Raw genomic sequence first — 13,706 nt, 5'->3', positions numbered from 1 at the left:
TGTCGATATCGACTGTCGACGAGATATTGCAACTAAGGTCAAAGAATCTTTATTTCTCTTAAAGAATTTACATTCACTTACAGAGAAACAATTTTAAGTAAATCTTATTACATCTGATTCTAGCAATCAGCTCAAACAAACAATTTTTTCGTTCTACCTACAGAAATGTAACTGGCACTCCGCACTAGTAAGCTACTTCATGATATTTATCAATAAATATAACCCTAGAATTATGGAAAATACTCCCGAGCATCCTGTATAATGTAGGTGTACTGTAAGGGGTCGTTAGTGTGCTGTACTCACCAGTGGTGATGGGCGACTGCCTGCTGTTCCGTGGCGCGGGGGGCTTGGCGTAGCTGGGCGCCGACATGCCGTTGGTGGAGGGGGGAGGGGACTCGGAGACGCCATTCTTTATGTTGCTGCTCGGAGCTGTTACGTTTGCGGAGCTCTGCACCTGGATCGTTTATGTCATCATTAACAGCCTTTTTAACAGCACTCAGACCAATTACAAATCAGCCACCAGGACCAGTATCGCACCCAAATTCACTAACAAAATTATGTCATTTTTTGAGGGGGACGAGGTAAACTCACACATCGAAAATATTTACCACCAATAAATATATTCTACACACAACTTTAAATTTGATAAGCATTACACACACATTTAATTTTTATACAAACTAACAAACACATCGCTTAAACTCGTTACTTGATCGATGTTTTGCTGTTCCGGCTGAAGAATCGAATCTTTTTAGAATTGTTTTCATAACAAATTATTTTTTTAGTACTCAAACTAGAAGTTGTAGATCGTTTTTATGCTATTTAACTACACAAAGTGTAAAATTAGGGGGCTCTTTACACGACGAAAACGATTACAACAATGAAACATGCTCTTCCAATGCGGATTAGCGGTCGGGCTATTTAAATGTTATTCTTATCCAGTAATACAATAAAACACACAATATCAAAGTGAAAAATGCATTATGGACGCATAAAAAAGTAACGCTTTTTGGTAACACGAACTAATTTCGAAACGAACTCATATCTCCAAGGCATTTCTATGATAAAGGTTGTCGACACTAGTCTCGTCCCTAAATCTCGTCATCTTAGTTTCCCTAAAACGTTGGTAGAACCTTACCTGTGGCCACTCAGTCACAGGGGTGGTCGCCGGCGACTGCTTGGCTGCCTTCGCCGCGTTCTCTATGCTCTCGATGAGAGACTTCACCGATAGCCGCGAGTCTTGTCGACTGACACCTGAAACAAAGGTTTCGGTGGAGTAAAATATACAGAGTACGGTTAAAATTTGGCAAAATTGCCTCATCATCATCATCATCATTATCAGCTGATGGACGTCCACTGCTGGACATAGGCCTCTTGCATGGACTTCCAAACAAAACGGTCTCGAGACGCCAGCATCCAGCGGCTCCCTGCGACACGTTTGATGTCTTCGGTCCACCTAGTGGGGGGTCGATCAACACTGCGCTTTCCGCTGCAGGGTTACCATTCCAGCTCCTTGATACCCGAACATCCATCGTCTCTTCGAACTATGTGGCCTACCCATTGCCACTTTAGCTTTGCGACTCGCTGAGCTATGTCAGTGACTTTGGTTCGTCTGCGGATCTCCTCATTTCTGATTCAATCACATAGAGAAACCCCAAGCATAGCTCGCTCCATCGCCCGCAGAGTGACTTTGAGCCTTCTAATAAGGCCCATGGCTAGCGATCCTAGAGAGTCTCGGATCCATAGGTCATCACTGGCAACACGCACAATTCGAAGACTTTCGTCTTCAGGCACTGAGGAATTTCGGACGAAAAGATGTCGCGGTGTTTTCCAAAAGCTGCCCAGCCGAGCTGGATTTTTATTCCCGGCTCTGGCAAAATTGCCTCAGACTCTTATAAATCATTCGACGATTTTAGGGGGAGATTAAGGCGATTCCCAAAATTTTATAGCTGTCCTTTAAATAAAGCTAAATTAATTACCTATCTCTCTCATAAAAAAGAATGTGTATTTGCTGTTAGCTTCCTAATGAGACTGAAGCATAGCTATAATCGGTGAGAGATAGAAAAACTTGGGGGACTTTCTCAAACTTCGGCGAAGAACATAGTTGAGATCGATGCTTTTGCAGGCTCAGTGGCTGAATACAATGAAGAAAACAATATATAAATCTTGAAACACTTTATCTAAGTACCTTTGGTCCGTCTGTGAGACGCCGCAGTAGCCATAATGTCTTGTAAAGAGGCGCTTGATAATAACGGAGGAGGTGGCGTGTCTTCTGCTCTTGGTGGCAACGCTGTAGATGGAGAAATAAATGGAGATATAAATAATTCGAAAGTGGTATATATTAGAAATTATGATGCTCTCAAGATAATGCTTTCTTTGGCAATAAAGATGTTTTGGTAGATCTAACAGTTATATCCAATAATAGTTGAATATTTTATGGATTTGCAAGCTTCTATAACAGAAGTTAATACTAATTATGATATAAGTTATATTTTTTATGACGAAATTTAGAACATGATATACTTTTTTATAGTAAAACAAAACATATTGTACAAACAATAGAAAGTAGCGAAGAATAGCGAACTTCAACTAATGTTTGTCTAGTAAATTCTACTGAAACAATAGCTGTACATATCACAAAATCTAGCAATAGTAATGATTTCATTTATAGAGAAATAAATTTTGATAACAATATGCTTACCAATATTGCCCCATGCGCTTAAGCATTTCAATAAGATATTATAAAAATATAAAGCCAATTATATTAGAAAAACTTGGGTAAATATTATGAATAATATAAAATAATAATTAATAGAAAATCTAATCAGAATAAACGAGTATAGGGATTAATAACAACTATATTTTTTCAATAAATAATTTAAATTTTAACGCTTAAACATAACAATGACATTTAGCATTTGTATCCGTGTTTGGTCAATGGAATTCACTAAACAGAATAAGCGAAATGCTAAATGATACGCAACGTAATGAAAAGGTATTATAGTCAATCTATCATAAAATTATCGTTTAATTATATAATAATAGTGCAAATTACCGAGAAGTAGATTCAATTGAAGATTTTAGTAAAGCTTCGGAACTTCAGAACTATTAGCAATAATTTTGCAAATGTATCCCATTCATCATGATAGATCCACTGTAACACAGTATACTGCGAATGTATGAAAAAAATTAAAGCAATTTACAATTACCGACACCAACAAACCTCCACCCAATACAACAACACGCAAAACGACACAAAATTATCCATCAAAAGACGCTTTACACGGTTATTTACACTGACACATATCACACGGGACGTTTTAGGCCTAACTTACGTAGAGGTCGCGAAGGCTGGGAATCGTTAAGTGATCGTATTGGATGCGAAAGCCTCTTATGTTCCAACGTCTTCCAATGGTAAGTTTTTCTTAGTCTAGGTAAAGAGCCCGTATTTGATTCAATGTTTGGAGCAGATTGTCCTTGCAGTGAGAATTTTCTAGGGGGTGGTTCAGGCGCAGTTCGCGATTCAATTAGTGAACTTTTTTCCAAACTTTGTACTATATCTCCAACCGAACCAGCGGCTCTTTTAACTATAATCTCATTTGCACTAGGTGTCCGTGATAGCGAAATTACTGATTTCGTCATGCAAGATATTGCTTTTTCTGCGTCTTTATTCTCCGGCACTATTGATGAATGAGAGTCGTGCCTTTTCTTTCTTTTAGGTCTCCGTGGCACTTTTAATAGTTCCTCACGACTAATATTGGAAAAATCGTCTACAATCGACGTTTTGTTTGATAATTTATCATCGTCTGCTACATTCTTGGCTGGTATCAATGTTATTGGTTGCCCAATTTCTTCGTAATAATTTTCTTGTTCCGGTTCACTTTTATACTTCTTTTGTGGGAAAAAAGGATTCGTATTCATTATATTTGTTTTGTTATTTTCGCACAAGATACTGGGTTTTACAAAAGTTTGTGCTGTGTTAATTACGAAAGGTATATTTTCCATAGGCTGATAATATTGGTTATCAATTAACCATTCTGGTGATTTTGACAGTCTGGCTACTGGTTTTGGAGGTGTAAAAGGTGGATTTCTACTTGGTGATGGAATTTCATTTTCACTTGGTCCAATCTTTTTTGGTGGAAGGGCTGGTAAAGGCTTAAGTTTAACATTCTTGTTATAGATGGCTTTCTTTTTAGTTTCATTGTCATTTTGATGTGAAACGATATCTGGGTTCTTGTTTTCTTTAGTAATGACTTGGTCCATATCATTATAATAAACCATTCCTTTTGTGTTTTCTGGATGGTCTTCACTGTCCAGAACTGGATTATTTGGTTTAAAAAATATCGGTTGAATTAATACAGGAGTCAATATTATCGGAGATGATGCACGATCTACATTTGCTTTTATTATATTAACGGGGGTAAGTATAGTGCTAACTTTGTTGCGAACTTTATTAGTTTCAACTGCAGTTACATCTTGGTTAGTAGCTATTACGTTAGGTAAGCTAGGAGGCGTGAAGTCACTAACAGATTTTATTTTCAAATGATAACTTACATTATTATCAATTATTGATGACTCATTAGGTGTATTTAGATCTTGAGATAATTCGATTAGGCTCTTGTTTTCCAAATTAGTATTATTTCCTTCAAGCCCAGATGTCGAACTTTGTAATTGCGCATTGTCTATATTTTCTTTAACTGTTGGTTCCAGAATATCAATCTGATCATCTACAAACTCAATACTAATTTGATTCGAAAAAGGGTTACAATTGTTGCTACTTGCTTGAAAATTTTCATTCTGAATTGAGTTTTCATCTTTGTTTGAGATTTCTTCACAACTTGGGTTCTGGCAAGTGGAATCATAATGTTCTTGGATTTTAATTACTGTTGGCGTTGGTTTGCTAAAGTTTTCCTCATGAATGTCATCCTCACCCTTAAAAGTCGAAAAACGTCTTACCGGTAAATTATCTGTTATGTCTAAATTTATATTAATAATTTCAACATTACTAACGTCTGTAAAGCTTGGTGAAACATCATCCCTTTTACGTAATGTCTGCTCATGATTTTCCTCGTTTGTGCCAACGAGTCGATCAAGTGCTGCTTTGAAATTAATTTTCAATTCTTCGTTTACTTTCTTAAGATCATTTTCGATAGAGTTATCTACGTTACTTTTTAAAGGCTGCATAAATGTATTCGCTAAGTTGTCTATTTCAGTAGTTTTAGCCCTTATATCATCAGGATAGGGGTAAGGTAGAATAGATTCTGCTTTTATGACAGGTATAGATTGATGTATTTCAGATCCTTCAACATTGATTTTATATGTATCCTCTTTAATAATATCAACTATATTATTATTGGGTTCTTTTGAATTATAAAAGACGCAATCAGATCCTTCACTAAACAATGACGAATTACTGACATTATAATCAACACCAAAAAATTCTATACTAGTAGCCTCATTCAAAGCATTTTTAAATTCTTCGTTTGTTGTAAGGTTATCTGTACTGTAGGACTTTGGTTTACCATTGAATAATCCAGAGAGATTTCTGCTAAAAATGGTCCTCTCTTGCCGGTTTTCAGGTTTATTTGATTCGGACTTCGAAACATACTTACTGTTATTATTTTTGGTATTAATTGAATCATCGTCTGCATCTTTTGGCGCTGAAAAATCTATTGCATCTTGCCTTTTTAGTTCTTTGGTCCCCAAGGATAGGGCCGCTTCAGCTAATATTTTTCTAGAACAATCATCGGATTTCGTTTTAGCTGTATCCATATCATCATCTGTCTCGTCCGTAGTAACATTGTCAATTACGATTTTGGACGTTGTAAGATTATTATCAGCTAAATCGTTTTGAGAGACGGTCTTTTTTAGTTTATAAAACGCCTGGTCCACTAGACTTGTATCCTTGGAAAGTTCGTTAACACTGTGTACTCTTGACAAATAACGTGTTCTAATATTCCTAAAAACTTCTTTAGAAGAGCTATCGCTTAGGGAATCGGAATCTTTTGATAGTTGTTTTCCGTCGGAATAACTTTGTGCACTATCCAGAGATTCTTGCATTTCAACACCTGTTTTGGTACATCAAATTTAGATTAGACAACTTTATATTTAAATATACAACGGTACAAGGATTTTAGTAAAGGTAAATCTACAAGTGATCAATTTAATGACTAGAATATTTTTTTGTCTTTACTTATGTATGATGTATATGTATTTTGTGTTTACTTTGTCAGATTATTCTTACTATTCTCGTTCCATTTTTACTTTTATCAAAACCCTTGTTTAGCTGTAGTTTGCAATTTTAGATGACAACATTTTATGTTAGTTCTATGATTGCGACTACTTTTGAAAGCAGCACATAGAATTAGTGCGTGATAAATGTTGTTAATTTCACTATTCTATGGAAATAGTTCAATAATTTTATAATTTATTATATTTTCCTCTTACATGCAACTGAAAAGTAAATACTAACCAATCAGCATTAAAAAAGTCTTGTCACTTTATACTTCAATATCTAATTAATTATTGGCCCTCTGCACCCTGATTTTAGACATTTATAATCGTAAAATAATTCGAATATAACACACTATAAAAATCTAATTAAAGTATACATCATTATGACTTAATGTAGGTAACTTATTTTGAAGTTGTATTTCATACTATTGAATTTATTTAAATTAACTGTAAAAATTAGAAATAGAGCAGAATTATTATGCTTTACATCTAAAACTTGGGAACATTTTTACAGTAATATGAGTTTATATTGTAGTAATACTACTATTGGAAGTAGACATACAAAGCTTACAGGAGCAAGGAGAGTCTCTACAGACAAACGAAGATAGAAATAATAAAATAGAATAGAAATTATAATAGATCGTGAAGTCGAATAAAATTAATACGGGGTAATAAAATAGTAGCCAACAAAAATATTTAGACAATTTCTTTAATAATTTGGCAGTAACACGTCATAAAGTTACAAAGCGTTTCTAAAACATTAAAATATTTACAATAATTGCTACCAAACCACATGCAACACTCAGACATTGTCTAAACAAGAAAGTTAGCTAGAACAAACAGATTTAAATTTATCTGCATGCAGAGATATAATTCAGTCAAACTATTTATAATTCAGTCCTGTCTGATCTAATTAAATACACTGTGGCTTAGTTTACCAACGTAAAATAAAAGCCACTGTATTTAGTGCAGTTATAATTATAGTAGACAAAGGTTTAATCCATAAAATTTAAATCACAGGCGAAATCTGAGACTTGACAGATGAAGAGTTTAATTCAAACTGTCAAAATTCAACTCTCAACTTTAAGAATATGCATACCAAAATTTGAAAAGATAGATGACATAAAAGTAACCCTATTGCTTAGAAGAAGAAAACGTTGTCATAACCCCTTTTGGAGAATCATTAAAAATAATCATGCTTCCTTAGCGTATCCTCACCTTTCATGGAGTGTATCTGGTCTTCGAGCAGTCGTATCCTATCTCTGGAGATCTTGTTCTCAGAGACCAGCCTCTCCAGCTCTCTTTGCGCTTCAGTTTTGAAGTCGTTGGCGACGCGTACCGTCATCAGCAAGTCGCTTTGGAACTGTTTCCATTCTGTTTCCTAGACGGCGAAAGGAAATATTTAGTTTGCATTGGTGTGTTTTATCTAAGCCAGAATTTTCTAATACCAGAAAAGAATTACTAACATAAAGACGAAGCACATCACAATAATAATTAAAACTCGGGAACAACTATAATTAAGGAGAGATGTTTCTCTCTTTAAATTTCCACCATATAATTTGGTTCAAGACACAATAAGCAAACACTTTCAAAACTTCGGTGGGCGTGATCGCAACAAGCGCTAGACGATAATGTATTTTAAAAACCAGAAACATAATCAAACCAGATCCCATTTGTCACGCTTTCCCATTAAAAACAAGTGGAAACTTCTGATATGAGATATAAAGTAGTCCCCTCTCCCTAACTCATCATCATTGTTGCCTTTTCCATATCCCACTTAGGTACAGACAAAATGTCCTCTTTATGCATCTAATACCTCTGTAATACTATCTTAGCTTAGATTATCTCTAACTCTTTTTAAGCCACAATCATCTTCTTCCACACACTCCAACCACTTCTTTGGCCTTCTCCTCCTGTGTCATTCTACTTGCAGATTTAAGTCCCCTCTCTCGCACGGAATACTCACATCTCTCTCCCTGTCCCTGGTGACCTGCGCCAGTCGTGTCTTCGTGTCCTGCAACTGTCGCTCAAGGTCCGCAGTCCGGGATAGAGCCTCGCCCGCTCTGCTCATCAGTGCTAGCTTCTCATCTGTGGCTACTTGTACCTATTGTGAAAGGGATTTATAATAATTAATCAGTAGCCTCCTCACTAATAGTACATTATGATAAAAGTGCGGTAAGTTACAAATTACAGACGAGGCGATATTGCAGCTATAGTAAGGAAGCGGAGGCTGTAATTAGCAAAGCGCACGTATGTCATATGACGTTTTATAACACATTTGCGAGGAAACACACTTTGAACACACTTTCTGAAAATGAATTTGCATCTTTGCCTGTTTTCCATATGATAATATTTTGATACGCTTGTCATTTTTGCACAGATAGCAAGCGCTTTAATTAACACAACACTAACTTGCTACTTGTACCACCTTCAAACTGATCAGACACATTGTACGATGTTATTTTTCGCTTTTTAGTTTAGTAGAATCATTTTTGTGATTTTGAAGTCAGTTGTATTTTTTTATTAATTTTTTTTACATAAATTGATGTAACAGAATAATCTTTAACCCAATTTTATCAAGCATCTAAATAAAACTCCAAAACCTAATAAAATAAGAACAATCTCTTATTCAGATGACAATTGCACTAACTTGTATTTGCAGTTCAGAGTTGTTCTCCTGCAGAGTCTGCAGCTCCCCCTGCAGCGCAGACTTCTCCTGTCGCAGCTGCTCCAATTGGAATTCTAATTCTGAGATCGTCGATTTGGCATTGTTTCTTGATACCTGGAAAGGGAGTTCCCATTACTTTCAAATGCTCATAACGGAAAATAGGTAAAATTTTCCAATTGGTACTTATTATTTACTCTGTCGAAAATCAGCTTTCTATTAAAAAAACTGCGTCTGTAAATAGCAACACTTAAATGCATAATGTAATTAAAATATAATGTAATAAAATAAAAACTTTATGAATTTCCAATGTGCTTACATTGGAAATTCATAAAGTTTAAAAAATTGCAACTTTTAGTAGAACAACGGAGATCCTCCTGACACGCACGCAAACTATTGTAGAACAACAGAGAACCTCTGCCACACTCGCTAACTTTTGTAGAACAACGGAGATCCCCTGCCGCACACGCAAACTATTGTAGAACAACGGAGATCCCCTGCCGCATACGCTAACTGTATGTAGAACAACGGAGAGCCCCTGTCACGCACGCAAACCATTGTAGAACAACAGAGATCTCCCTGTCACGCACGCAAACTATTGTAGAACAACGGAGATCCCCTTGTCACGCACGCAAACTATTGTAGAACAACGGACATCCCCTTGTCACGCACGCAAACTATTGTAGAACAACGGAGATCCCCTTGTCACGCACGCAAACTATTGTAGAACAACGGAGATCTCCCTGTCACGCACGCAAACTATTGTAGAACAACGGAGATCCCCTTGTCACGCACGCAAACTATTGTAGAACAACGGAGATCCCCTTGTCACGCACGCAAACTATTGTAGAACAACGGAGAGCCCCTGTCATGCACGCAAAATATTGTAGAACAACGGAGATCCCCTTGTCACGCACGCAAACTATTGTAGAACAACCGAGATCTCCCTGTCACGCACGCAAACTATTGTAGAACAACGGAGATCCCCTTGTCACGCACGCAAACTATTGTAGAACAACGGAGATCTCCCTGTCACGCACGCAAACTATTGTAGAACAACGGAGATCCCCTTGTCACGCACGCAAACCATTGTAGAACAACGGAGATCTCCTTGTCACGCACGCAAACTATTGTTGAACAACGAAGATCCCCTTGTCACGCACGCAAACTATTGTAGAACAACGGAGAGCCCCTGTCACGCACGCAAAATATTGTAGAACAACGGAGATCCCCTGCCGCGCACGCAAACTGTATGTAGAACAACGGAGATCCTCTGTCACGCACGCAAACATGTAGAACAACGGAAATCCTTCTGCCGCGCACGCAAAGAGCGAGTACATATTAGGCTTTTCGAAACGCGCGCTTTGATAACGCGCGTTTTTCGAAGGTGTACACATGCAAGCGTGGGCTTATGATGAAGCGCGTGACTGCGGTCGTAAAACGCCGTGCTGAGCGCGGTGTACGTACGCTATCAACGCCTACTAAATGCACCTAATGTGTACTTGCTCTAACTGTAGTAGTACACTCACGAGCGCGTCGTCGTGCAGCTTCCTCGCGTCGGAGTGCGCTCGGTCGAGCTGGCGCTGCGCGTGCGCCAGGCGCTCGGCGAGCGTGTGCGCGCGCGCCGCCGCCGCGTCCGCCTCGCGCCGCGCCGCCGCCGTCGCCGCCGCCTCCGCCTGCGCCGCGCCCTCCGCCGCGCCCGCCAGCTGATGTACAACAACTCACGTAACAGGTCATCCTATTTTAAGGCCCACTACAAGGCAACGGCCTCCATTTACCAAAAGTTTGACTGAGGCAATCAGGCTGTACTAATGTTTTTTAGTTAGGGTGATCATGTAACAATCACTAACACTATTGTTAATTACAACGACCGGGACCGATGTTTAATGTGCCATTAAAGTCATCATCATCTGCCTATTTTAATGGCCCAGTAAAAGGCAACTCCATTTTCCAATAGGATGTTACAACGAGAGCTTACAGTGAGCTAGCTTTTGGTTAGGGTGACAAACACTATAGATCAGATGATAATGATAACGACCAAGGCTGGTGTTTAATTTACTTTTCGAGGCATAGGGAGTAACATCACCAACTTATCAAGTTTGATTAATAATTTCTTGAAAAGAAAGGTCAATATTTTACAATATTTCCCAGGATTGTTCGCAACCTAACCCAGTCAGACAAAGATTACTTTTAGTTACAATTAACTGCATCACTCGTCCTTTGATTGCCATGTTGGATTACATACATTGCATTTTCAATTACACAAAGGTCAGTTCTAGATACCTACGGTCAACCGCCTCGTTTGTCTATTGATTACCATATTTGGTTATTGAAAATAGTTACAAAAAGTAGTCAGTGAATGAATTTACCTGTGCCTTCTTTACCTGTGCTTTAGCCGCCTCCAGCAGGTCCCCCAGGGTGGTGACCTGGTGCTGGCGCGCCGCCGCCGCCTCCCGCGCCGCGCCCGCCTCCTGCTCCCAGTGCGAGCGCTCCACCTCTAACTTCTCCACACTACTTTCTAGATTTCTGTGGAACGAATCATTCTTTGACAAAAATGTTAAATTTTACATAAAATTTATATAGGTAAATCTACAAAAACTTAAACCTGCTCCCACATGCTGACAGACAGGGAAGCCAGACAAAGTGGCGCCGTAACGCGTTACGTTACGAAGCGGTTTACCGTAAAATAATTGCGTTTTTTAAACAAAGAACATTGATATTTCTTGATTGTTTGCACAGTAAACGAAAACATATCCCAGCCAGGTTAACAATAATTCGACATGTTGCAATGTTAGAACTGATTCAAAATTTAGCTAACTATTTATATAAGAGTGACAAATATTAACGAACATTCCGAGCGAAGCCCCGGACTTGTGACTAGTGGTGTAGGGTTAAGGACGTCCTTGACAGCTAGCTACTCATGGCTAACTTCTCTGTTCGTGTTGTTCTCCCTACCTAGCCAAATTTGATAAGATCCTGCTAGAGCAGCTTATTTTTATTTACTTTTAAAACCCGGATAATTTAAAAAATTTCGCTGTATTGGTCAATTTATCACATTTTCGTACCTAATTTTTTCAGTCAACGTTTCATTTTCTTTGGTTTTGTCTTCTAATGCTGTCTTAGTTAACGCTAGGTCTGCTTCCAGCTGCTCCTGCTTGCTAAGTAACAACCTCCGTTCTTCTTGGGACACCTGAACAAACCAATCCAAGTTAGTATCACAAATTACGGTGTGGTTTGTGGATGGACATGGACATCTTCGTAGTCCCTAATAAAAAACTACATCGACGATTACTTTTTTTCATAAAATGTTCTAAAATTATTTAGTGTTGATTTGATCTTAAATACGAGATCACTTAAATACAAGTATGTCTCCTGAATAAGTTGTAAGAAAGCCAACAACTTACTTTGAGAACAGCAAATAACTGTTGATCGGTGTCTCCAGAGACTACAGTTTCTGGCTCAACCCCTTCCCTCATCAGCAACTCTTGGAGTGTGTCCACCTGTAAGGTTTAATCACTAATCACCAATTCGATGAATGAAGCAGCATCAACTACATTATTGTATTCAAATACACCTTCAATGTCTTTTGAAGAAGTATCATGAACATTATTGGATACAAATACACCTTCAATGTCTTTTGAAGTAGACATATCAACATCATTGGAATCAAATACACCTTTCATGTGTGTTGAAAAAGTACCATTAACATTATTGGATTCAAATACACCTTCAATGTCTTCCTTCAATGAATTAAGGATTCTCTGGTATGCAGGTTTCCTCACGATGTTTTTCCTTCACCGTTTGAGACACGTGATTTTTAATTTCTTAAAATGCACACAACTGAAAAGTTGGAGGTGCATGCCCCGGACCGGATTCGTACCCACACCCTCCGGAATCGGAGGCAGAGGTCATATCCACTGGGCTATCACGTCCACCAATATATAATTTAATATTCCAAGTAGTTGATGTCAATAGAAATCGTATTAGTTTATTAGTATTGGTAGGAGTATCTTGGGACGCCAACGTCCATTGGTTTTTCGAACTATGTAGTCTGCCCATTGCCTATTCCGCTTCGCGACAGCTGAGCTATGTCAGTGACTTTAGTTCTTCTTTGTTTTCTTCTGTGGATCTCCTCATTTCTTATTCGATTAAACAGATTCGCTCGTGCTGGCCTATAGTACGTAATAATAATAATAATAATAATAATAATAATAATCTATAATAATATATATAATAATAAATAATAGTTTGATCCCAGTCAGCCTCGCTCACCATCTGAGGCGGCTGGGGTTCCGTGGCAGTTCGCTCGCAGGCAAGATGCAAAAAGCGGTCTTGCTGGACTCGGCTAGGATAGTCCGCCGGTTTCTCCACCTGTCGCCCTGACCCCCGGCCGTTTGGTCTCCCTGCCGGGGTGAATCCTCCGCCCGGTGCATATATGTATTTATGTAATATATATTTAAGTTTATTTATTTTGTGTATTTAAGTAAGTTTATTTATTTTCCCTTTGGCTTTTATATATATTTATTTTGTACTGGGCGTGAGAGTTTAATTCATTTGGATAATAATAATAATAATAATAGGCTCCCGACCGACTTTTTCGGTCACTCTCTCTTCCCTCACTCTCGAAATCCGATGGGACGGCACGACCGGTGAGAGATCAGGCGCAGGACCGACGGCTTTACGTGCTCTCCGAGGCACGTGGGTGTACTAACACCGCCAACTTCCTAACTCCAGGCTGCTATTAAGATTTTTCTTGTAAGAAAAATCCCAATTTGTTTTTGTTGGCCTGACCCGGGATTCGAACCCT

At 38.3% G+C, this 13,706-nt stretch overlaps 2 protein-coding genes across 15 annotated transcripts in view; one reads left to right on the top strand and one right to left on the bottom strand.

Moving 5' to 3' along the window:
• Positions 1-13,706, top strand: part of LOC112053158 (inositol oxygenase-like) — a 200,511-nt gene that overhangs the window by 16,804 nt on the left and 170,001 nt on the right. The window lies entirely within an intron of this gene.
• Positions 1-13,706, bottom strand: part of LOC112053155 (cytospin-A) — a 74,137-nt gene that overhangs the window by 5,174 nt on the left and 55,257 nt on the right. For 12 of the 14 annotated variants that reach the window (XM_052883296.1, XM_052883299.1, XM_052883301.1 and 9 more), the window contains 11 exons: positions 12,304-12,399; positions 11,965-12,089; positions 11,269-11,425; positions 10,429-10,605; positions 8,885-9,016; positions 8,201-8,338; positions 7,453-7,615; positions 3,336-6,068; positions 2,189-2,290; positions 1,139-1,254; positions 304-454 (listed from right to left, as the gene is read on the bottom strand). In XM_052883296.1, the coding sequence (XP_052739256.1) occupies positions 304-454; positions 1,139-1,254; positions 2,189-2,290; positions 3,336-6,068; positions 7,453-7,615; positions 8,201-8,338; positions 8,885-9,016; positions 10,429-10,605; positions 11,269-11,425; positions 11,965-12,089; positions 12,304-12,399 (4,090 nt within the window). The remainder of the gene's footprint in view (positions 1-303; positions 455-1,138; positions 1,255-2,188; positions 2,291-3,335; positions 6,069-7,452; positions 7,616-8,200; positions 8,339-8,884; positions 9,017-10,428; positions 10,606-11,268; positions 11,426-11,964; positions 12,090-12,303; positions 12,400-13,706) is intronic. The other 2 variants (XM_052883300.1, XM_052883309.1) reach the window with 2 other exon arrangements.

Source organism: Bicyclus anynana, chromosome 8, assembly GCF_947172395.1.
Source record: "Bicyclus anynana chromosome 8, ilBicAnyn1.1, whole genome shotgun sequence".
NCBI lineage: Eukaryota > Metazoa > Arthropoda > Insecta > Lepidoptera > Nymphalidae > Bicyclus > Bicyclus anynana.
Note: the sequence above shows the minus strand (reverse complement) of the source record. Positions and strands in the feature narration are given on the sequence as shown.